Source organism: Talpa occidentalis, unplaced genomic scaffold (genome assembly GCF_014898055.3).
Source record: "Talpa occidentalis isolate TD23 unplaced genomic scaffold, MPIMG_talOcc4v2.1 talOcc4.3, whole genome shotgun sequence".
Classification (NCBI taxonomy): Eukaryota; Metazoa; Chordata; class Mammalia; order Eulipotyphla; family Talpidae; genus Talpa; species Talpa occidentalis.
Window position 1 is genome coordinate 146,166,269 of NW_023603184.1, and position 22,853 is coordinate 146,189,121.

A 22,853-nucleotide genomic window follows, 5' to 3' on the forward strand; every position below is an offset into this window, starting at 1 on the left:
AGGTGGCGCAGCGGTTGAGCGCTGGGTTGCGAAGCTGCCCGCGGCCTCTGCGGCGCCGGTTCGATCCCCGGCTGCTCCCCGGCCACCGGAGGAGGGTCCCACATGGCGCGCAGACCTCTCCTGCTGCCCGCTGCTCCCCTCAGCAGTGTACTTCGTCAGTCTGCCTGCTCTGCTCCCCGCTCTGGCTCTGGTGAATTCTCTCACCCTCCTGCCTTCTGACTGTACCCAGTGCATGTATAAAACAAACAAACAAACAAATAGATAAATAAGACATGCCTCTAGAAAATTAAAAAAAAAAAAAAAAGAACAGTATAAATAAAGACATGTTTGCCTATCAGGTTGGCTAAGATAGAAAATAATCATCATCATCCTTGAGTTTCAAATTCTGCAAGGGATTCATTTCAATGCAATAATCACAAATGGGCTGAAAGAAAAAAATCTAAAAAGTTCAAGATTCCCTGGTGAAGCTATTAAATGTACCTCTTGTTCTCTCTTTTCTACCAGCTCCCCAACCACCCGTAGCCATTTGCATGATGGACAATGAGTGAGTTGGTAGCTGGTTTGGGACAGAAGCAGACTCGGGCGTGGACGAGGTGGGTGGAGAGCAAATCTCATCTCCCCAAAATGACAGGGTAGACTTTAGGGGAAACGAGTCAAGATGTGTGTCTCCTTCCCCACCCCCAAACCCCTGATCTGTCCTTTTTTTAAACTGTCCTCTATGAAATTCCCGACACTCCCTGTATTTCTTTGGAAAACACTATGTTAGAAAGAGAGACGCTCACAGTTTAAATAGTTGAGTTTCCACCCACTGCTGCCAGGAAATCAACTCCACAAGCCTAATCCCCCAAAAGGAAGAATCAAGTCATGGGATGAAGACGCACCTGGGTGCTGCTCCTGCCCCTTTCCAGGTCCCGTGATCAGCGGGGATGTCTCCCTCGGCGAGGCAGGGAGTAGCTGTACATGAGCAGGAAGCCAGTGCCTCACCACGGCCAGTGGAGCCCAGCTTCAGAGGAAAGGAAAGTGAAAGTAACTGGAGCTTCAGGGCAGGAAGCTGAGGGCAGGGCCAGGCCTGCTATCTGACTAAGTGCATTTGGGGAGGTTGGGGGGGCTTGCTGCCAATTAGGAGCAGGCTGGAGAGGGAAGCACAGAGCGGGAGAGGACACAGGGGTCCAGCCCCAGTGTCCACAGAACTGGGAAGCCAGCATCCGCCCGCTCCCTCCCTAGCCCGGATGGTCTTCCTTTTGGACACTCTGCAGTGATGAAAATGTTCCAAAATTACATCGTGATGGTGGCTGCAGTTACCCAACTGGATAAATTTAACAAAAATCATCCCTTCTTCTAGAAAGCAAACAAAAAACTAAAGGGGTGATGATGAGGTAGCTCAGAAATACCTATGATTTGTCCAGACAAATTTGAAAATAAAATAAGGAAATGGAAATAAGCGGGAACCTGAATATAAACTGAAATCTCACCAAAGTAGGCACACCTGCAGGCAGGAAAGGGGCCGGGAGCCAGGCAGGCAGTTGGTCTAAGGCAGAGGCAGAAGCAGGAGAAGATTCTAGAACAACCACGATAGCAGGGAAGGTGGAGAATGCCTCTTTTAAAGAATTCTCATGAACACTGGCACATAGGGGCTGTGAGAAATCCCCAAATATGGAAATCTGTTTAACCTTAATAAAACCCAAGGTTCCTCTGACCAGGACACCCTCATTCAAACCCACAGAAAAATAGTGAGAAGCAGTTCTAGGGCCAAAAAAGGCTTGACTCAAGGCAGATCTGCATCAGCGAGACGGCTCCTGGGCTTCCTGTGGAAAAGAAAGCCAGAGTGGGAACAGCATGTCAACTCAGCCAGAAATCAATAAAGTAGAAAATGAGGTGATTAAAGACTCAGGTGCTTCTAGCGAGGGACTGGCAGTGACCCCTCAGTGATGGCGGGAAACGGACAGTCACCTCACACATGTGCCACGTTCTAGGGCCCCTGAGGCGCCATGTAGTTCTTTTTAGCTTCACTTAATTGAGGTATAAAACACATTCATCAGAAGTGTACAGTTGAATGAATATTTTAATTTCTTTTTAATTATTTAATTATTTTCTTACTTCTTTATTAATTTTGGGATAATATCTGTGGTTTCCTTCCAGTGCCCTCTCTGTAGTTCTCCTGTTCTAGAACTTTGCCAAGGGTCTGCTTGATATTTCAGGATCTCACTCCATGACTCTGATGAGTTTTAACAACTGGAGTCACAGCCACGATGAAGACAGACACCACTTCCGTCACCCTGGAAAGCCCCAGTGGGTCCTCCCAGCCCCAGCACCAGGCTGCCACCAAAGTGCTGCCTAGTACTTTGCCCAGATGTTTCCTAAATGGAAACGTGCAATATGTGCCTCTTGACAAATGACATCTTTTGCACATCACAGTGAGCAAAGGGCGAGACTTCGGAAACACTCAACTTTGCTCTGGCTTCCTGGTCCTCACCTGCCTCGACTCACAGGTCTGATGCTCTGACTCCCGCTCCCCTCTCTCTGAGGCAGTGTCTGCCTGGGTTTCTGGTCCTCGGGTTTCGTTGGTTTTATTTGTTCTTTGCTCTCATTTTTTGTGTTTCTCAGCTTCACGTTGACATAGTGTGTTTTGGTAAGTTACTTCAAATCCTTTGCGGAATGAGGGCCATGTAAGTGAAAATTTTATGTGCAAACGTAAATGTAACATGCTTATTAGCTGGATCTCACTGGCCTTTAAATTCTAGGTGACCCTGTTCCAAACCCTTTCCCCATTCAATGAGAAGCCTGTCATCACCCTCCTTGAGATTTCAGAGACTAGCTGAAGCTCAGTTTTTCCCCAATTGCTCCTGCCGGCATTTGCAGAGCGCTCACGTATTCAAGAAAATTTTGAAAATTCAAGAAAACTCAAGAAAAATTGCAGAAGTTGGTTTGGTTCCTTCTGGCCTTTCCAAAAATTTGAAGACCATCCTCCTTGCTTTGCAATGCGTTGGGTTGTCTCCAGCCTGTGTCTGAACACTGGGCTTAGCCGGTTCAGTGCAGATTAACAGCCACACCCAGCCAGCCCAGAGCCGCAAAAGTTCCAGAATGGCTGGCACTTCCTCTTCCTTTGCATGTCGCCTCATCAACGGACCAGTGTGGAGGTCACTTCCTCCCATGTAAACTCTGCCACTTCTAAACAACTTTGATTGGTTTGAGTCAAATGGACTTTCGGGTTGAGTCAAACATTGCCCTCTTTCTTTTGCATGAGGAACACCCTGACTTGACCCGGCTCCTCCTCCCTGGGTCTGAGACCCGCCTTGGAGATTGGGTGATGGGTCAGGCACACAGCTTGGGGATTTCACTTTTCCTTTACCCTGTGACAGGGTGCCAGGCCCCAGGGCTGGATGAATTCTAGCTTCTCTTCAGAGCGCTGGCAAATCACCGAGGAAGCATAGACCTTACTTGGCCCAGTGGGGCCAGCAGAAGACAGCGGTGGACCCCACAGCTTGGCTGCAGCTCTTCTTGTCCTTCATCTCTTTTAAGGTCGGTGTCTCTGTTATTTCTGGGTACCCAGCCTCATCCCACAGGTACACAACAGAACAGGGTTATATATAAATAATGAAGGAATCAGATTTTTTAAATTGCAGGGGATTAGCCCGGGGGTGGCTTCACGCATCATCACATGTCATTGCCCCACATGTGAATGTTGAAACTCTGGGGCCCTGCCGAGGCCTGGGTACAGGAGTGGGAGATTCCCCCACCCTCTAAATCTTCCATGTATCCCACTCTCCTTCCTCTTTCCCTATCCCCCCAAAAACTTTGTCCAGGAAAGATCTTTTTAGAAAAATGAGCAAATGCCTATTGAATCAAATGCCTATTGGCAACTTTTTCCCATTCCTGGGCCGTTAGTTGGCTACCAGTTTGGCCAGAGCCAATCTGTAGTGGCGGGCTCAGCAGCAGACTCAGAGTCTCTGAACCCCTGATCAGAGGAAGTGAAACTACAGGGGTTGAATGGGCAGGCACAGGCAGGTGGGGAGAGTCCCTGTTGTTAGTGTTTCAGTATGTGGGTGGTGCACATCTGGCTAGAGAAGGAGGAAATTTACCTTTTAAAAATATAAGACAAGTATGCCAACATATTTTTGCTGATAAAAATTTAGGCAGCGTAAGTGTGCATGGACACACCTTCAACTCAGATTTCTGGTGCTGGCTGGTCCCCAAGAAGGCGTTGGCCTTGCTAGGGCAACAGCCAGGTGGCACCTGGGCACCCAGCCCACTGCTCCTGGCCACAGGAGATGGGAAGATGAACCCATGGAGCTCTAAGTTCAGCCAGTCCTTGGTCTTCAAGCAGGAAAAGGAAGGTACTGAGAAGTGGCAGACTTCATGAAAGGGGTTAGCAGGTGCTGCCTCTGCTCCTATTTTCTGATTTACCAAAAATCAGTTTGGGGTTTCATTAGTTTTCTCTCATTTTTCCTGTTTTCAGTTTCATAGATCTCTACCCTCGTTTTCATAATTTCTTTCCTTCTGCTTGCATAAGACTTAACATTTCTCTCTTTTTTCTAGTTTTCTTAGGTGGAAGCTTAGGTTATTGATTTAGATCTTTTTTCAAATATATGTATTTAAAATTGTTCGTGTCCCGCTAAGCACTGCTTTTGCTGAATTCCATACACTTTTGGAAATTGTGTTTTTATTTTCATTTGGTTCAAAATACTTTAAAATTTCACTTGCGATTTCTTCTTTGTTGCTAAACTGTGCAGTTTAATTTCCAAGTGTTTTAGGACTTTCCAACTATCTTTTTGCTATTTGTACTTTAATTCCATTATGGTCTGAGAACATATTTTTCAAATAACATATCCTTTTAAATTTGTTACAATATGTTTTATAGTGCAAAATAGAGCATATTTTGGTATATAGTCCACGTGACCTTGAAGGATATGTATATTTTGTTGTGAACAAAATAGACTATAAAAGTCAATTCGATTAAATTGATTGATGATGCTATTCAGATTGTTACAGGGCAGCCCCGATACAAAACGGGGTGCCTGACTGTGGGTCCTCACCCGCGCACTTGAAAGGACTTATCAATACTCCACTGCAGGCACACGCGAAAGGTTAATAAAAGGTTTATTCACAAGGGAAGGGCAAGTGAGGAAATGTACAGCTCAGGGAGAAAAGCGGGAGACAGAGTTTAACTGCGTCCTACCCAATCTGCTGATCAGGAATCCCAAATGGCGCTCTGAGAGCTGGCCGCGAGCCAGGGGCCGTGAAGCCAGGAGGCGAGCGACAGAGCGAGACCCCAAGGCCCACGTGTCTGGGTTTTAATACCAAGCCTGGCTGATTAACCCCACCCTCAGGTCCCAGCCACCCTCCCTTTAGTGGTGACGGGATTTGTCTTTCCCAATGTCCTGATGGCTTCTGGAGTGGGGGTGGCATCCACAAAGCCTGCATGGGATTAGCTCAGGACATCCTTTCCCCCTAACAAGATCACTGTCTTCTTACTGATATTTTTGCCTGATTGATCTATCAACTACTAAAATAGGGTATTGAGTCCCCAGTGATATTAGTGGATTTGTCTATTTCTCCTTATATTTCTATCAATTTTGTTTCTTTGAAGCTCACTTGCTAACTATATACATATGAAGGATTTCTCTGTTTCCCCGGAGAAATTGACCACTTTAGCATTATATAGTCCCCCTCCGCCTCCCTGACAGTTTTCCCTGTGCTGAAGTCTGCTTTGTCTGAAATTAATGTGGCTACTAGAGTTTTCCTTCAAGTAATGTTGGCATTATATATTTTTCTCCATTCCTTTACTTTTAACCTGTGCTTCTATGTTTAAAGTGGGTTTATTATAGATAGCATATAATTGGATGGTTTTTAGAAATTCTCTCAGTCTCTCTTAATTGGCATATTTAGAACATTCACAATTAAAATGATTATTCATGTAGTTGGATTAACAACTACCATGTTTGTAACTATTTTCTATTCATTGTACTTGTCTTTGTTACTATTTTTTCTCTTTCTTTTCTACCCTTTTCATGAGCATTTTGTGATTCCATTTTATCTTCTCTCTCAGCTTATCAATTATACCTCTTTTAAAACAATTTTAGTGGTTTCCCTAGAGGTTACAATATATTTTTACAGCTGGTTATACTCATTTTGTTATTTTTAAAATTACTTTTTTTTTTACCTTGCTTACTACCACTTTATTTTTTCATATCTGCTTTAAGTTTTATCATGGAAAATGATGTATAACAAAATGTCATAAATATGTTTCCCCTGTCTTTGCAAGCATTGCTATCAGTCAGGTTGTTTATCTATACACTTTAATCATATGTTTTTATTATTACTTTGAGCCAGTAGTTATCTCTTATATAAATTTAGAATAGAAAAAAAAATGATAGCTACATGTGTTCCTTCCCTGATGTTTTTCCTTTCTTTATGTAAGTCTGAATTTCTGACTTAACATCAATTTTCTTCTGCAGGGTAAGTCTTCTTGTAATTAATTATTTTAGCTTTTGTTTGAGAAAATCTATTTCTCCTTCTCTTTGAAAGTTACTTTCAAAAGATATAAAAGTTTGCACTGGTGTTTTTTCTTTTATTGCTTTATATATTTTGATATTTACTAGCATGGTTTCTTTTCACTTTCTTTACTAGATTTACTAATAAATCTTTTCTGGCATGGTTTCTGACGAGAAACTGTTAGGGGGAAATGATGTCCTGAGCTCCTTCCATGCAGGCTCTGTGGACTCCACCCCCACTCCAGACCGAAGCCATCAGGACATTGGGAAAGACAAATCCCGTCACCACCCAAGGGAGGGTGGCTGGGACCTGAGGGTGGAGTTAAGCAGCCAGGGTTGGTATAAAAACCAGACACGTGGGCCTTGGGCTCTCTGACACTGTCGCTCTCCTCCTGGCTTCACGGCTCCTGGCTCGCGGCCAGCTCTCAGAGCACCATTTTGGGATTCCTGATCGGCGGATCGGGTAGGACGCATTTAAAACTTTGTCTTCCGCTTTTCTCCCTGAGTTGTACATTTCCTCATTTCCCCTTCCCTTGAAAATAAACCTTTTATGAACCTTTCGTGTGTGCCTGCAGTGGAGTGAGGACCCACAGTCAGGCAACCCCTTCTGTATCGGGGCTGCCCTATAACAAAACCTGTTGTAGCTTTTATTTTTATCTCTCCAAGGGTAAATTTCTCTCACATCCTCTGTCCTACTTTGGCTACTTTCAACAGCTTTTTGTCTTTTCCGCAGTTTGAATAGGAAATGACTTCATGTAAATATTTGGTATCTATCCAGTTTGGCATTTGTTGAGATTCCTGAGTCTGTGGTTTGTTGTCTGTTATTAATTGCTGAAGATTCTTGACTGTTATTATTTACTTCCAATAGTTCTCCTGTTTTCTTTTCTCATTCTTCTCTTTCTGATATCTTTGGAGACTGCTCCAGCCTGCTTGGATATTGTGTTCTGTTGTTTTATTTCCTTGTCCTTCTTTGTGCCCCTCTCTTTGAATTGTGATTTGCTTTTTAGCTGTTTCCTTCTCTCCTACCCCATTTAGATGACACAGGAAGGCCAGAGGGTGGATTTTAGTAACTGCCCTTCCTCGGATTAGCTAAAACTTGGGTAAAGTATTTTTCTCCTGGGGCGTAGACCTTTGGAGCTTATTATGGGGAATGCACTGGGCTGTTTCAGAAAGCCTTCTTCTCCACCCTACTCTCATGTTCGCAAGAAGCACAAGGGGTTTTTTCCTGACTCATCACTGTATCTGATGGGTTTCTTGAAACTAAAACCCACAATAGGTTGGAGTCCATTCTAAGACTGACTTCATGTGCATCTACACTAAGCCTCCAGCAAGTCATCAAACTTACCACTGAGGCATTCCTGCTAGCCTCTGGCTCTAGTGGCACCTGTTCCAGGTAGCTGATCTCCATTTAATCAGATGGACTTTAAAACCTATGAACTTCACTGGGAAAATCCCAAATGCCTAAAGGTGAAACCCTTTTATCTGAGTTAGTAATATTTTCTCAAGAAACCTCTAGCTTCTGGCCTGGATGCAAATGTTCTGTGTGGGCTACAAGACACCCTTGGGCTCTTCTCTGATCCCTGGGCATCCGAGTCAACAGCAGCGATTTGCACTCTGACCAGTCTTTCTCTTTGAGACTTTGGTTTAAATTTCTCATCTGTTCTAGTTCTCCATGTCATTGCTACTTTAATCCCTTTACTCTCTAGTGACAGGGGGAAAAATATACTTTCAACCAAATATTAACCGGAATCCAATCCTTTTTGTAAGAAATTCAATAAGGAATGAGTTTTAGTCATCTTGATGCATATTCAGAGAATGGGAAGCTCCAGTGATCCTCATAAAAAAGAAAATCCTACAAGTCTTTATACCTTTAAGAAATGCAGAGAAGTTTTACAAGACATTGTCAATGGAAGAAATGATTTGTCCAGTAAGAATCAGAATTACAAAGCTGTTTGAGTGTAGGAATTACTTTTCCCAGGCAGGGTCATGATGAAACATAGAAATCTGGTCTGCATGTCTGTAACACTGCCACAGACTCGTGTAGTTACAGAATGTGCCCTAATTGTGGATATTCACACAGGATCTCTATATTAATATTCTTGTGACTATTGCTGGCTGAAATCTTGCCAAGGCATCTTTGAACTGATTTTATGATGGAAAAGGCCATTCCTGTCTCTGCAGTTACAGATGAGAGAAATCTATCTCTTTTACATATTTCTGAGATTTCTACTTGTTACCAGAAAAGCTTATCATTATTTATTGCTTTCTCTGTACCCTTAAAAAAATCTGTATCAATCAGGACTCTCCAGAGAAACAGAACCAATAGAATGTGTGTGTGTGTGTGTGTGTGTGCGTGCCGCACAAAGTCATGTGTTGCTTATCAACAGATGTGTTCTGAGAAATGTGCCATTAGATGACTTAGCCATTCTGGGAATGTTCTAGAATGCATTTACACAAATATAGTTGATATAGCCTACTACACATCTACGCTATATATAGGAACCACCATCGTTCACTAAAATGTTGCTGTGCAGTATCTATCTGTTATCTATCTTTCTGTCTGCCTATCTATCATCTGTCTGTCTATCCATCTATCATCTATTTGTCTACCTATCTACCTGTTTATTGACTCACACAATTATGGAGACTGGCAAATGCAAAATCTGCAGTGTGGGTCATCAGCAGACTAGAGGTCCAGCAGAGCTAATGGTGCAGCGCCAGTCTGAAAGCCAAGTGCTGCAGAATTCCTTCTTCCTCAGAGAGGTCAGTGTTTGTTCTTTTCAGGCTTTTAACTGATTGGACAAGACCCACCCACTTTGGGGAAAGTAGGCTGCTTACTCAAAGTTCACCACTTTAAATGTTAATCTTATCCCGAAATACCCTTCAAGTTGACACTTGAACCACCACAGACAGTAGCATATCAGTTCCTATAAAGATTTTAACATTTTAAAATTCAGTTTTCTCCAGAGGGTTCAGGTGAAAGTCTCTATAGTAGTTTTTTTTAATTTTATTTTTATATTCCCCATACAATTGCAACCCCCTTATTTTGACCCCAATCTCTCCTCCTCCTCCCCATAGTGTGTCTCTGGTTCATAACTGTTTGTTGATTTTGACTTTTTCTTTCTTATAGTTATTCTTTTTCCTGGTCCCTTATTTAGGTTTTCTAGATTCCTGCTATGAGTGAGACCATCTGATATTTTTCTTTTTGGCTTATTTCGCTGAGCATGAGCCCTTCCAGCTCCATCCATGTTGCTGCAAATTGCATGTGTTTATCTTTTTTGATTGCTGAGTAATATTCCATGGTGTATATGTACCACATCTTCTTGCTCCAGTCATCTATTTTTGGGCATTTGGGTTGCTTCCAAAGCTTAGCTATTGTAAATAGTGGCTTTGATTAGGATGGGGTGAACACTTTTATTTCTATGTGGTGGTATTTCTCAAGCTCAATCATTTCTTCTCCTGCACCATTTATTCCATATGAGCAATGTGTCATACACATGCACCGGCTCTCCACTGTCTATCTTTTGTGTCTGGAATCTACCAGCCAATACAGGGCAGCAAGGGACACTAAAACTGGCCGAGGACACTTTACATATTTCTGAGATTTCTACTTGTTACCAGAAAAGCTTATAATTATTTATTGCTTTCTCTGTACCCTTAAAAAAATCTGTATCAATCAGGACTCTCCAGAGAAACAGAACCAATAGAATGTGTGTATGTGTGTGTGTGTGTGTGTGTGCCGCACAAAGTCATGTGTTGCTTATGTGTTCTGAGAAATGTGCCATTAGATGACTTTGCCATTCTGGGAATGTTCTAGAATGCATTTATACAAATATAGTTGATATAGCCTACTACACATCTACACTATATATATGGGGTCGCTCTCTGAGTTCTTCACCCATGCGCACATTTGCAAGCCTACTCAGTTTCAGAGAATAACAATAATGGTATTAATTTAACAAACCAGGGAAAAACAGAGTTACTGAGGCCAAAAATGGCCATTTACCTCACCTGAAGCAGTTTTTAAGTTTTTAAGTCCTAAACACAAACACTTCAAAGATGGTGTCTTCCCACCACTGCAGACCTGGCGCACATGGCAGCCAGACTATAGGCCGGGTTTCAAATCATGAAGACAGCAGAAGACACAACAGGAGATTCTCCCAGAGCTGCTGAGGTGGCCCAGCGCAGCACCAGACAAGCGACACTCAAAACAGCAGCTGCAGTGGCCGAACAACTCGACAAACAGACACAATCACACAGCTCAGCAAGGCACCTGGCTCTGGGTTTTCGCCTTCCCTGCCGGGCTGCAACAGGTGCAAAACCAGAAACAGTTTCAGTCACTCAGCAACCTGCAGAGCCTCCAAAATTTTCCTCTCTGAGGTTGGCTGCTCTACCTCTCCACATCCTTCAGACACCCACAACAGTGTTCTGGAACATCAGCATGGTGGGGTCAGAAATGGCTGGACCTCAGCATCGCTGAAGATCCAAAAACCCTGAATCCCAAACACTGAATCCTGGGGGCTGCTTTCTAAGGGGCTGCCTGGCCAGTACTAGGGGGCAGGCAGTTGTTACTACCCAGTGAACAAATGGCCTCATTACCCATTAGGGTCCCTCCTGTGGCTTCTCAGCCAGACTCCTAATGTCTCCACACAACATTCAAGTTTAAACTCACTTTGGTTGTTCAAGATTGCTTTCAAGTGTATGTCAATGTCTGTGGGTGTCACCGATTATGATGTTGGATACTTATGTTTCTTTCTTTTAAAAAAAAAAAAAGATTTATTCATTCATTCATTCATTTATTTATGGGGTACTGGCCAGAGATGCGGGGGATGAGAGGATTCACCAGAGACAGAGTGAGAAACAGAACAGGCAGAATGACCAAAGTACATTGCTGAGGGGAGCAGTGGGTGAGTCAGGAGAGGTCTGCTGCGCCATGTGGGTTGCTCCCTGGCCGGCCGGGGATCGAACTTGTGCTGCAGAGGCTACAGATTGCTTCATAGTGCAGTGCTTTAATCCCTTGTGCTACCAGGAATGCCCCTGGGTTCTTATATTTCTTATCAGAGTTTCCATCCCAAAATGCCACACTTTGTTCACATTTTCCCTGGGGCTATCTATCCTCACCTGCACACACACACACCCCGCAGGGGGCACCACCTGAAACAGTCTTTGGCTTCAGCCAGCAGTAACACAGGGCTGCTGAAAACTCAGTGTCTGTTATCAATGTGCTTTGTCTCCCAGGATGTTCATCGAAGACCAGAGCCCAGGGGAACGGAGCCCAGGTTCCCAGGCCTTGTATGAGTGCCTTTTCAGTCTTTTCAGAGAAAATAAAGTGGAGATTGCAAGTGCAATAACAAGGGTATATCCTTTCCTGATGAGCATCCGTGACCGTGGCTTCATCTCTGAGCAGAAGTTTGAGGTACTTGAGGAGACTGTGCTGCTGACATTATATCACACATCAGGATGCATTAAACAGTCTAAAAGGCTTCCCATGCGTGGGGACTTTCACCACCCTCTGAGTTAGTTGGTGGGAGGAGAAACAGCCTCTCAGAGAGCGCTGTTTATTCTGTAGTAAATGTTGGTGGAGGGGCAGGGTGATAAGATGTGGCAGAACTGGAAATGGGAGGGCTGTGTGGGTACAGAGCATCTTAGGTATGTCGAGACCATGTAATAACACTGCCTAAAATTATATAAGAGGACTTGGTAGTGTTTTATCACAAAGCCCTCTTCTGTTGCACTCGAGGTTACTGAAAAACAGCAAAGTTATGCTGTGGTAGGATAGATTTGGAAGCAGATGCTTGCTGCACTCTCTCCAAATCCCTTCTTGCCCCTTAGACATTTCTGGAGCTCTAGAATGCAGGTAAAGATTAGAAGTGGGATTACTGAGTTTCAAGACTCTTTGTCTTTGTGAATTTTCTCTGCCCTTTGACCAGGTTCACAGCAAGGAAGAGCGACCACTTGTTTTTCCTGGGGCCCTCCAGGCCTGGCCAGTGCTAGCAGGCGGGCAGTTGTACTACCCTGTCAACAAAATGGCCTCATTACCCATCAGGGCACCTTCTATGGCTTCTCAGCCAGACTCCTAATGACCCCACACAACATCCTAGTTTGAACTCACATTTGCTGCTCAAGATTGCTTTCAAGTGCATGTCAATGTCAGTGGGAGTCACAGATTATGATGTTGGATACTTGAGGAGTCATCCAAATACAAGAAACATTGTAACATTTCACAAGAACACAAATGGTCTATTTATGACTAAATCTTCTATAAGCTGTAAACCCATAGCTGCATAATTCTGCATTCCATATTTTAAGGAATTTATAGGCGCTTGTGAAAACCTGGTCCCAGTGGAAAGAGTGATGTATGATGTTCTCTGTGAAATGGAGAATAATTTTGACGAGAAGGTTATAGATCTGCTGTTTAGCAAGTTCATCCTGAAGAACTACCCTGATTTACTTGAGATTTTCAGCAACTTCCAAAACGGTAATCTATGAATTTTGGGGATTCAGATTCATTCCATGCACTGATTTATTCATTCACTCTTCATGAATATTTGACAGTCATTTTATGGAGTAATGGCTTTGTGACAGGCACAGAGAAAATAAGAAACACACCTGGCGGGGTCCTCATGGAGGAGACAAATAATGGGGGGGACAGGTGATAACCAAGTAATCCCACAAATGATCCCTCAGTCGGAACCTAAATTTGGTTCTGAGGACCTGAGGCTCTAGTTTTTTGGGAGGAAGATAAGAACTTCGCCCTTTTGTTGGAAAGAGGACACCCTCTTGGGCACTTGCAGACATGCTAAAAGATGAAAAGATTTTCTTTGTATTTCTTTGTATTGTATTTTTCATTCAATAAAGTTCTGTGCCAACTTACTCTCGAAACTGTGGTTGGGGAAGTCAGCAAAGAACAGGGCATTCACCCATGTGTGGAAAGCTATGGAGTGTGACTTGCAAGATGTGGGGGCTGAAAAGCAGAAAAACAGACCTCGAGAGGAAGTTTTTGGAAACTAATTTTGGAGGGAGAAGTTGGAGGGAATTTTTGAGGATCTGATACATTGTGCTAAGGAATTTGAAGTTTATAATTTGAGAAATACAGAAGCAATAAGAGATTCTTAAGCAGAGAAAAAGTAAAGACTCAGTATCAAGAATGGGATGTGTTGATTTATGAAAATCATAATCTTTATTAAAATAAGAGCTCTTGGGGCCTCCCTGGTGGCTCAAGGAGTTAAGCGTCAGCACTATAAAGCTATCCGCAGCCACTGCAGCATGAGTTTGATCCCCAGCCAGGGAGCAACCCACATGATGCAGCAGACCTCTCCTGACTCACCCACTGCTCCCCTCAGCAGTGTACTTTGGTCAACCTGCCTGTTCTGCTCCCTGCTCTGTCTTTGGTGACTCCTCTCACCCCCTCACCTCTGGCCTGTAGCCCAGTTCTTGCATGCATAAATAAACAAATCTTTATAAAAAAAAAAGCTATCTCATTTCCATACAATGACATATCCAAGTCGAGGAAGGGAAAGAAGGAAGTCAAATACCTAGTCATAAACTTCAAGCTGATACTGCATTTACAATCAACAGGTCCCCAAGCCCGGGTAGGAAAGTCATGGCAGTTCCTGCCACTGCCCACCTCTCAGGGGCTGAGGTTCACCCTATGGGTTGCAGGGATCCTGTTCCTGGAACCCAGCACTCAGATCACATGGGTTATTTCCAGGACTCCTGTGCTGAAATGACTGTCCCACCACCCAGAGGTTGCACCACCAGGACAGGGTTCCCTGAGGTGGGAAGGTTCCCACTGAACTACCAGAGTCCAGGGTGTGCCAGGATGTGTCACTGAGATGCAGCCCCAGGTGACTGCCAAGATGGCCTTTTCCTTCCTCTGATGGCCTTTTCCTTCCTCTTCTCAGCACTTCGTGACATCTTCTATTTCCAAGACCTTGATGAGGACCAGAAGTGGGAGCCCCATGACTTGCAGTTAGACTACGCACAAGGTAATGATGACCTGATAGAAATTTGCTTTTTCCCCTCCCCAAAGGAAAGGCCATCAGAGGCCAGGTGACCCGGCTCCGGGGTGGAGGGTGTGCCCTGGGGCAGGGATGCAGGAGAGCGAGATAGAGATGCTAGCCCTGATGTGCGCTGGGGGTTCCGAATTAACCAGCCTGAGGTGAGATCCTTCCGGGTAGAGATGACAGCTGGGAAGATGAGCTCTTGGCACATGAATCTGAGAGAGTAAATTTCACTGTCATTGTGAATCAGAATTAAGGGCAGAACCAAGGATAATAATTGTGAGTTAGAAATGTGGTGGGTCTGGGAAGGAATGAGGGCTTGGTCCAACGTGCTAAGTCCAAAGAAGGAGCCTTTGGTGTGTCAAGAACAGGCTATTCTAAACATCATTCTTAAGAAAAGAAAAGAGGACAAGAAAGCGAGAAGTAGTCGTGCGCAGGAGGGGCGCTGTGTAGGGAAGAATGAGTGAAGAAAGGAACGAAAGTAAGAGTCACGGAAGAACTGAGTACAGGATGGTAATGACATGCCAAGGACCCTGGAGCGGCACCTCCTCCAGGGACCAGCAGGTGTCGGGCTCAGCGCTGTGAGGCGGGAATCAGCTGGCGCCTGTTGGCACGTGGACGGTGCTTCTGTCACCAGTAGCCGTTATTTCTAGCTTTTTGGTCTTTTTGGCTCAGGTTTTATTTATTTTGAAAAGCATGAATAATACATTTATATATCAAATTTATATTTGTTTTAATAATCAAACTTAAACGTGGAAGAAGACAAATTGCCAGTAAGTATAAAATTTTCATTAAAATGTACAAAATATATCAAAAATCTATTTGGAGAGTCCCCTATGTCTGAGGATGGTGGGAATGAGAAAGGGGCGTCTGGGGAGGCAGAAGGTTAGTGATAGTTACTTATGAAGAGTAAAAGCGGTTCTTGGTGCGGGGAGGGGAAACAGCAGCAACACTCCCAGTATGATCTAGGTGACACCGTCCCTGCATCCCCAGAGCACCTCAGTGATGAACAGAAGGGGAGCACAAGAGATTTGTCTTACCACGTTCCTGATACAACAAGAACCCAGGAAACAGCAAGTGAATGTGTCCAAGAATCTGAACAAGCAGGTAAGCCTGACCCACAATTCAGTATTTGCCCAGATGGTTGACTCTGCATGTGGGTGGCTCAGATAGGGTGAGGGATTCCCATGTTCAGAATTCAGAAAGGTGGCTTCCAGGGTAGAAGACCAGTGTCTGGTGACAGGTTTCTGTGGCAAAGAGAAAACCCACAAAAAGACACACTAGAATAGTAGAGGGATAGAGAGAACTGGACAGAAAAACTAGAGACAAAGGGGAAAGAGCTGGAACATCCCAGAGACACAGTTCTGGGAGGGCCAAGGAGAGCTCGGAATCAAGGATACATGAGTGCTCCCCAGTAGAGGCAACAATGGAACAAGACTGGAAGGAGAAATGTGGGCAATGGAGAGAGAGAGAGAGAGAGCTGTAAAAAAAAAAAAAAACCCAACAGGAAAAGAGGCAGAGTGAACATGGAAAAAAATAGACATCCACTCTGATTTCACACCCTCCATGAAAAAAATCCTTCAACCTCAAAGGTAAGGCTGAAATGATAAAGCTTTTAGAAGAAAACACAAGAGTGTTCTGCAAGCTTTGGTGAGCAAACAATTGTAATATAGCACACAAAAAACATGGCTCATGAAAGAAACAGTAAATGGACGTCATAAAAATGAAAAATTTCTGCTTTTCCAAAGACATCATTAAGAGGAGGAAATGGTATCAGAGAATAGAAGAAAATATTTGCACTGCACATATCTGACAAAGGATTGTGCTCAGAATATGTATGGAGGGGCTCCTGGTGATGAATTGAAGGCCACAGAATAATGAAAATATAGATTGGGGGAACCAATGGAGTTGCCTAGTAGGCCCAGTTTTATCTAAAAATCTATCTATCCATGCATTCATCCACCCACCCACCCACCCACCCACCCATCCACCCACCCATCCATCCATCCACACATAGGCAGACTATGCCTGGCTTTTGATGGCTTCCCTTGAGAGATATCAGCAGTGAAGAGAGGATGAGCTTTGACTGCCTGGGGCTCCCTGTGTTCAGAACACAGGTAAAAAAATAGGATGAAAAATATAGGTGGAGCCATTAAATGAAGAGACTGGAATGATAGCCAATTTACCTAAATGCAATTGGAATTCAAACACTACCAGGTAGGCATGTGTTATCAGGAAGAGGAAATAATTTTCAACCTAATTTTCCTAAGGTTAGATCAGGAACAAAACTCAAATTTGAATAAAAATTTAAATTTCAGTGTGTCCATTTTGTGCATATCACATATTCCTTCTCTTGTATCATCTATATTCTCATTTTTTGCCACCAACAAATGAGCAGAGATCCTTCCTCCTGTCAGGTCCATTCAAAAGCAACACAGAAAAATCAGTAGCCTTCCTATACACAGTCAGTCTGAAGAAGAAGAAATCAAGAAAAACATCCCTTTTATAATTGAAACAAAAACAAATACTTGGGAATAAACCTAACAAAAGAGGTGAAGGACCTAAACAAAGAAAATTATAAAACGTTGTTAAAAGAGTAGATGAAGACACAAAGAAATGGAGAGACAGCCCCTGCTCATGGTTTGGAAGAATTAACATTATCAAAATGGCCATCCTACTGAAAGCAATTTATAGGTTCGATGCTATTCCAATAAAAATTTCAATGACATTCTTCAAAGAAACAGAATGAATATTGATAAAATTCATATGGAAACATGTACCAAAAAACATGAATAGCCAAGGCCCTCCAGACTAAAAAGGAGGGAAATGGAGGTATCATACTCCCAGACTTCAAACTACACCTCAAAGCCATAATAATTAAAACTGTATGGTACTGGAACAGAAACAGACACACAGACCAATGGAATGGATTAGAAAATCCAGTAATAAATCCACATATTTATAGATAACTAATCTTTGACAAAGGAGCAAAGAATATGCAATGGAACAAGGACATTTTGTTCAATAAATGGTGCTGGGAAAACTGGACTGCTACATGCAAAAGAATGACACTAGACTAATACCTCACACCATGCATAAAAACCAACTCACAGTGGATAAAAGAATTGGACATAAGACCTGAAACTGTAAAATATATAGAAGAAAACTTAGGTAAAACACTACATGACATATATCTCAGTAACATCTTTAAAGACACATCCCCTAAAGCAAAGAAAGTGAAGGAAAAGATAAACAGCTGGGGCTACATCAAATTAAAAACTTCTATACAGCAAAAGAGACATTAACCAAAACAAAGAGACACCCAACTGAGTGGGAGAGAATTTTTGCACACAATACTACTGATAAGGGATTGATCACAAAGATCTACAAAGAACTGACGTGACTCAACAAAATCAAAGTAAGTAACCCAGTCAAAAAATGGGCAGAAGAGCTAAAAAGACACTTCTCCAAAGAGGAAATGCTAATGGTCAACAGACATGCAAAAATGTTCAACTCACTGGTAATCAGGGAAATGTAAATCAAAACCTCCATGAAATAGTACCTTCCACCAGTGAGACTGGCACACGAAACAACAAATGCTTCAAGGAGAAACTGGAACGCCACCATTTTGTAGTGTGGTTCCTACACTGCTGGTGGGAGTGCAAACTGGTCCAACCACCATGGAAGGCTGTGTGAAGATTCCTCAAATTATTAAAAATGAAGCTTCCATATGACCCAGCAATTCCACTCCTAGGAATCTACCCAAAGGACACAAAAACATTAATTCAAAAGGACACACCTGCACCCCTATGTTTATTGCAGCACTATTTACAATAGGTAAGATATGGAAACAACACAAATGCCCAGAAATAGATGACTGGATCAAGAAGATGTGGTACATATACACCATGGAATATTACTCAGCATTCAAAAAAGATAAACACATGCAATTTGCAGCAACATGGATGGAGCTAGAAGGGCTCATGCTCAGCGAAATAAGCCAGAAAGAAAAAGAAAAATATTGGATGGTTTCACTTGTGGAAGGAATGTAGGGGAACCAAATAAGGGATCAGGAAAAAAAGAATTATAATAAATGAAGAAACAAAATTATCAGGCAATTATAAATCAGAGACACGCTGCAGGGGAAGGGGAGCGAGAGGGTGGACACAAGGGATGATGGTGATGGTGCAGGGTGAGCTGGTGGTGGGGATTTTATGGGGACTGCACCTGAGAGGACAAAGCATACATTGTACAAAAAGGAAGAATGATGTAAAATATATATAACATAAATAAATTAAATCTAAAAATTTTTTGTAAGAATTTTAATTTTTTGATTACTCGTTCTCTTCTGAGCTTTTGGACATGCTTAGTCCTGTGCTCGGAACCCTTCTCCTGGCCCGCTTCTCTCTCCACCCTGCCCACTAATCTGGTGGAAGCATGTGCAGAGTGTGTACCTCCCCAGGAAGCCTCCTCTGACCCCTGGGTCTAGAAAGTAAGTGGATGGGCCTGGGCGAGGCCGTGAAGCACAGCATCGGGGAAGCAAGAAAGAAAAGAAGGAAGTGGGAAGACATACAAGGAAAGAAACGAATCACGACAAACAGCCATATGGAGCGATTCCAGCTACAAGATCCAGAGGCGGGGATGGAAGAAGCAGAGATTCTCAGAAGGGTGAAGAAGAGAAACAGAACACAGTGGGGAGGCAAGTGGGCAAGTTGTGTGGGTCTTCAGCAGATGACCAGGCTGTGGAAGATCTTTTATCATGCTCCTTAAGACATAGTCGTGCAAACTGTTGAAACTGTTGTGGCGGGGAAATCAAGGGCAGGGAGGCGGGCAGAAGAGGAAGACAAGCAGAAGAGGAAGTGCGAGCACTGGTTGCTGCGGGTGTGGTTTTGAGGTCAGTGTGTTGTTGGGGTGAGGGGACATGTGGTTGGAATGCAAAGACAAACAGAGGGTCCTGTGGATTCCCCAAGGTATGAACCAGGGTCCAATATAAGACTTTCATGAAAGCAAAAATAATGTTGGTGGAGAGAGAAGGGAAACCACGGAGAGAACACAGAAATGGAGCCAACCACTTGACCTTGGAGAGATCCGGAATGAGAGTGCCAGAAAGCATAACAGGAGGGGGCCCCCCTGGTGGCGCAGGGGGTTAAGCATCAGCACTATGAAGCTACCCACCACAGCCACTGCAGCACGGTTAGACCCCCGGCCAGGGAGCAGCCCACATGGCGCAGCAGACCTCTCCTGTCTCCCCGCTGCTCCCCTCAGCAGTGCATTTCGTCAGTCTGCCTGTTCTCTTCCCCGCTCTGTCTCTGGTGAATCCTCTCAGCCCTCCCGCACATCTGGACTGTGCCCAGGTTTTGGATGCATAAATCAAAAATAAATCTTTAAAAAAAAAGGAAAGCATAAGAGGAAAAAAAAGACACAGTATTATTGAATAAAAGAGACTTGAAAGCAAGGGACAGGAAGGAACAGGGGATGAGAAGTCCAGACAGCCACAGAGACGCACGGCTAGTGCAGAGGTGTGTGGAAGCAGAAATGCAGGACACTGAGGAGAGAGGCTGGGGAGGAGGCACAAAGATGGCGGCAGAGCAGAAGATGGTGTGACGCTCAGGTGTGGGGGTGGAGGGCGCACGTGACTTTGTCATCCCGGTTGGCAGCCTCTGGAGGCGCTGGCAGCAGGAAATGAGGGTGGAGATAGAAAAATGTTCTGAGGAGATGGAGAGGGAAAGAAGTAGAGAAAGAATTAGGGGTACTGGGAGGAAGGGAGAGGGTGGAAGCCTCTTAGCCTCTGGTGGCGGTGGCGGGGTGATCACCGGCAAGCCAGGTGAACCCAAGGGACAGACTGGGATGGTCTGGGACCAGGCTCATTCCTCCCGGGAGATACTTGAACTTCCCACCTCTTCACCGAGGTTTCCTCCCATGATTTGCCTCTGGCTACACCCTGGAGAATTTCATTTCTTTCTGCAGAAGAAAGCACCTCTGATGGGAAAGAGCCCCGCGAAGCAGCAGGCTCCCCACAAAAATGTCAGCCAGGTAAGGAAGAGGGGGCAGGTGTCAGGTGTCTCAATCGGGCTGAACAGCATGACCCTCGTTGTCAGAAGTGTCCCCTCTGCCTGTGGCTGTGGGTAAATGCTGAGGAAGGCACGTGCCTCCCTTCACGCTCTTTATGCTTTTATTCTGAAGACTCGATATTGTCATTTTAACCACCGTCACCAACTATTTCCTGTGAAGAATAAAAGCCCAGCCTCTCCCCAGTGCTTAATATTATTGTTACGTTGTGATCGCCAGGATGGGCTCGGAAAGAAACACCGTTCTGAGATGCACTTGTCAGAAACAAAGATCGATGGCTTTCAAGTCCAAATGACAGTTGTTGCCACTTCAGCTTCGTCAGGCTATGGACTGTACAGAGTTTTTTTCTTTTCAAAGAAAAGACAAATTGGGGGCAAGAAAAACCTCCTTCCAAAATTGAGCCCGAGGAACTGTTGCCCTCCCTCCTTAGCGATAAGGCAGTGGAAGCACGGAAAAAGGAGATTTGTTTTCCTCGAGATCAGAGTAGGGAGAAGAGCAGAGCCCTGTCCTGTCCTGCGGGTGTCCCTGCCGGCGGCAAGGGGGGGGGGCACAGTGTGGTCGCGCGCTGGTCAGGGTCCAGGGAGGCTGCAGGCTCGGGGGGACTAGCACAGAGCCTGATGCACAGGGAAGCCCGCTTCACAATCAGTGTCCGCCGGGAGGGGAAGAAATCAGGGGAGACGGAGAGAGGAGGAATGGATCCCTGGCCGGGGAGGAGAGACCTGGGAGAACGAGAGAAGACAAGCTCCCCAGCGAGGGACGCAGGCAGGAGAGGGGAGAGTTAAGATCTCAGCGGGGCTGGGGGGGAGCAGAGCCCCTCATCTCCTCCGGTGCAGAAGCAGAGCTGTCTGGAGGACAGTGAGAAGCAGGGAAGGGAGGAAAACGTGGGGGACGGGAGGAAGCCCAGGCAGAACGGGGCACGTGGGCCTCAGGGTGGTCCTTGGGGTGGTGTCTCTCTTCTCAGAAAGCAGCTCTCCTGTGCTCGGCTCGGTGCATTGCTCCTCTTCAGAGCCCTGGGACCCCGAAGCTCCCCAAATGACCCATGAAGACGATCCAGGGGAGGGGCCCAGCCAACGGGCCTGTGATAGAGAAGGTGATTATGGTTTCGAGCCCCGTTTAACTAATTGGATCTTTGTTTTATTTTTTAAAATATTTTATTTTATATAATTGTTACATCATTTTTCATCTTCGCACAATGTATGCTTTTTCACTTTGGTTTATTCCCCATACAATTCCCACCCCCCTTATTTTGACTCTAGTCCTTCCTCTCCCCTCACCCCGCCCCCGCAGCGTGTCTCCAGTTTATAGTTCTTGTTGATTTTGATTATTTCTTTGTTATAGTTAGTCTCTTCCTCATCCCTTATTTAGGTTTCTATCACCAGGGAGGACACTTTCTCCCCTTTCTTCGCTCTTATTCTGTGCCTCGTCATGCACTTACATGGCAGAAGTGTGCACAGAATGGAAAGGAGAGAGATTAAGTGTACAGGGAGGGAGAGAGACAGCTGGGGCGTCTTCAGTCCCCACGGTTGTGGCCGAAGCCTCGTTAACCCCTAAGTCCAGGAGAGCCTGAGGCCAGCGACCATCTCGCCCATGAGATTTGTGAGCCCCTAGGTCTCCCTGGCTGGGTTTACAGCCGTGGTTTCCTTTGGTCACATGCCGGTTCTCTAAGAGATTTAATTCTATTCAGCAGAAGACAGTGATACCAGTTTAGAAATGTCTGCTGAAGAATCACCTCAGCAAGCATTGAGCTCCCCAGCAAGAAGTGAGCCAGGTAAGGGAGGTGGGGATTGTTGGGGAAGCAGGGGTCAGGAGGATGGTGCTTCCTGAGGGTTTTCCTCTGAGCACACCCCACAATCGAAAGTGCAGTTAATTCTCAAATACCATTCTTTTTAAAGATTTATTTATTTATTTGTTTATACAAACACTGGGTACAGTCAGAAGCGCGGGAGGATGAGAGAATTCACCAGAGCCAGAGCGGGGAGCAGAGCAGGCAGAAGGACCAAAGCACACTGCTGAGGGGAGCAGCGGGCGGCAGGAGAGGTCTGCGCGCCATGTGGGACCCTTGCCGGCTGCTGGGGATCGAACTGGCACTGCAGAGGCTGCGGACAGCTTCACAGCACTGCACTCAACCGCTGCTCCACCAGGGGAGGCTCTGCTTGAATAGATTTAAAACAGAAGGTCACAACATTCAGAAGTTATGGCCTATTCCAAGGGCATAGAAGCTTTTGGTCTTAGCAGTTTGACATGTTCTAGACACATGTGACTAACTTTACCTACTTTGGATAATTTTGCT

The 22,853-nt window shown here is 44.7% G+C and overlaps 2 protein-coding genes across 8 annotated transcripts in view; one reads left to right on the top strand and one right to left on the bottom strand.

The window, feature by feature from the left end:
* Nucleotides 1-7,899, bottom strand: part of SP110 (SP110 nuclear body protein) — a 40,215-nt gene extending 32,316 nt beyond the window's left edge. The window contains exons 1-3 of the mRNA XM_054699465.1: nt 7,837-7,899; nt 4,159-4,314; nt 882-1,051 (exon numbers count right to left, since the gene is read on the bottom strand). Coding sequence (XP_054555440.1) covers nt 882-1,051; nt 4,159-4,314; nt 7,837-7,899 — 389 coding nt within the window. The remainder of the gene's footprint in view (nt 1-881; nt 1,052-4,158; nt 4,315-7,836) is intronic.
* The window catches only part of LOC119256283 (nuclear body protein SP140-like protein), a 37,702-nt gene continuing 18,105 nt past the window's right edge, over nt 3,257-22,853 (top strand). For 3 of the 7 annotated variants that reach the window (XM_037524188.2, XM_054700144.1, XM_054700140.1), the window contains exons 1-8: nt 6,922-6,954; nt 11,730-11,907; nt 12,801-12,969; nt 14,396-14,479; nt 15,464-15,601; nt 20,462-20,527; nt 21,525-21,653; nt 22,248-22,331. In XM_037524188.2, coding sequence (XP_037380085.1) covers nt 11,731-11,907; nt 12,801-12,969; nt 14,396-14,479; nt 15,464-15,601; nt 20,462-20,527; nt 21,525-21,653; nt 22,248-22,331 — 847 coding nt within the window. In that variant the 5' untranslated portion in view covers nt 6,922-6,954; nt 11,730. Of the gene's footprint in view, nt 3,520-6,921; nt 6,955-11,729; nt 11,908-12,800; nt 12,970-14,395; nt 14,480-15,463; nt 15,602-20,461; nt 20,528-21,524; nt 21,654-22,247; nt 22,332-22,853 lie in introns of those variants that run through there. The other 4 variants (XM_037524187.2, XM_054700141.1, XM_054700142.1 and 1 more) reach the window with 4 other exon arrangements.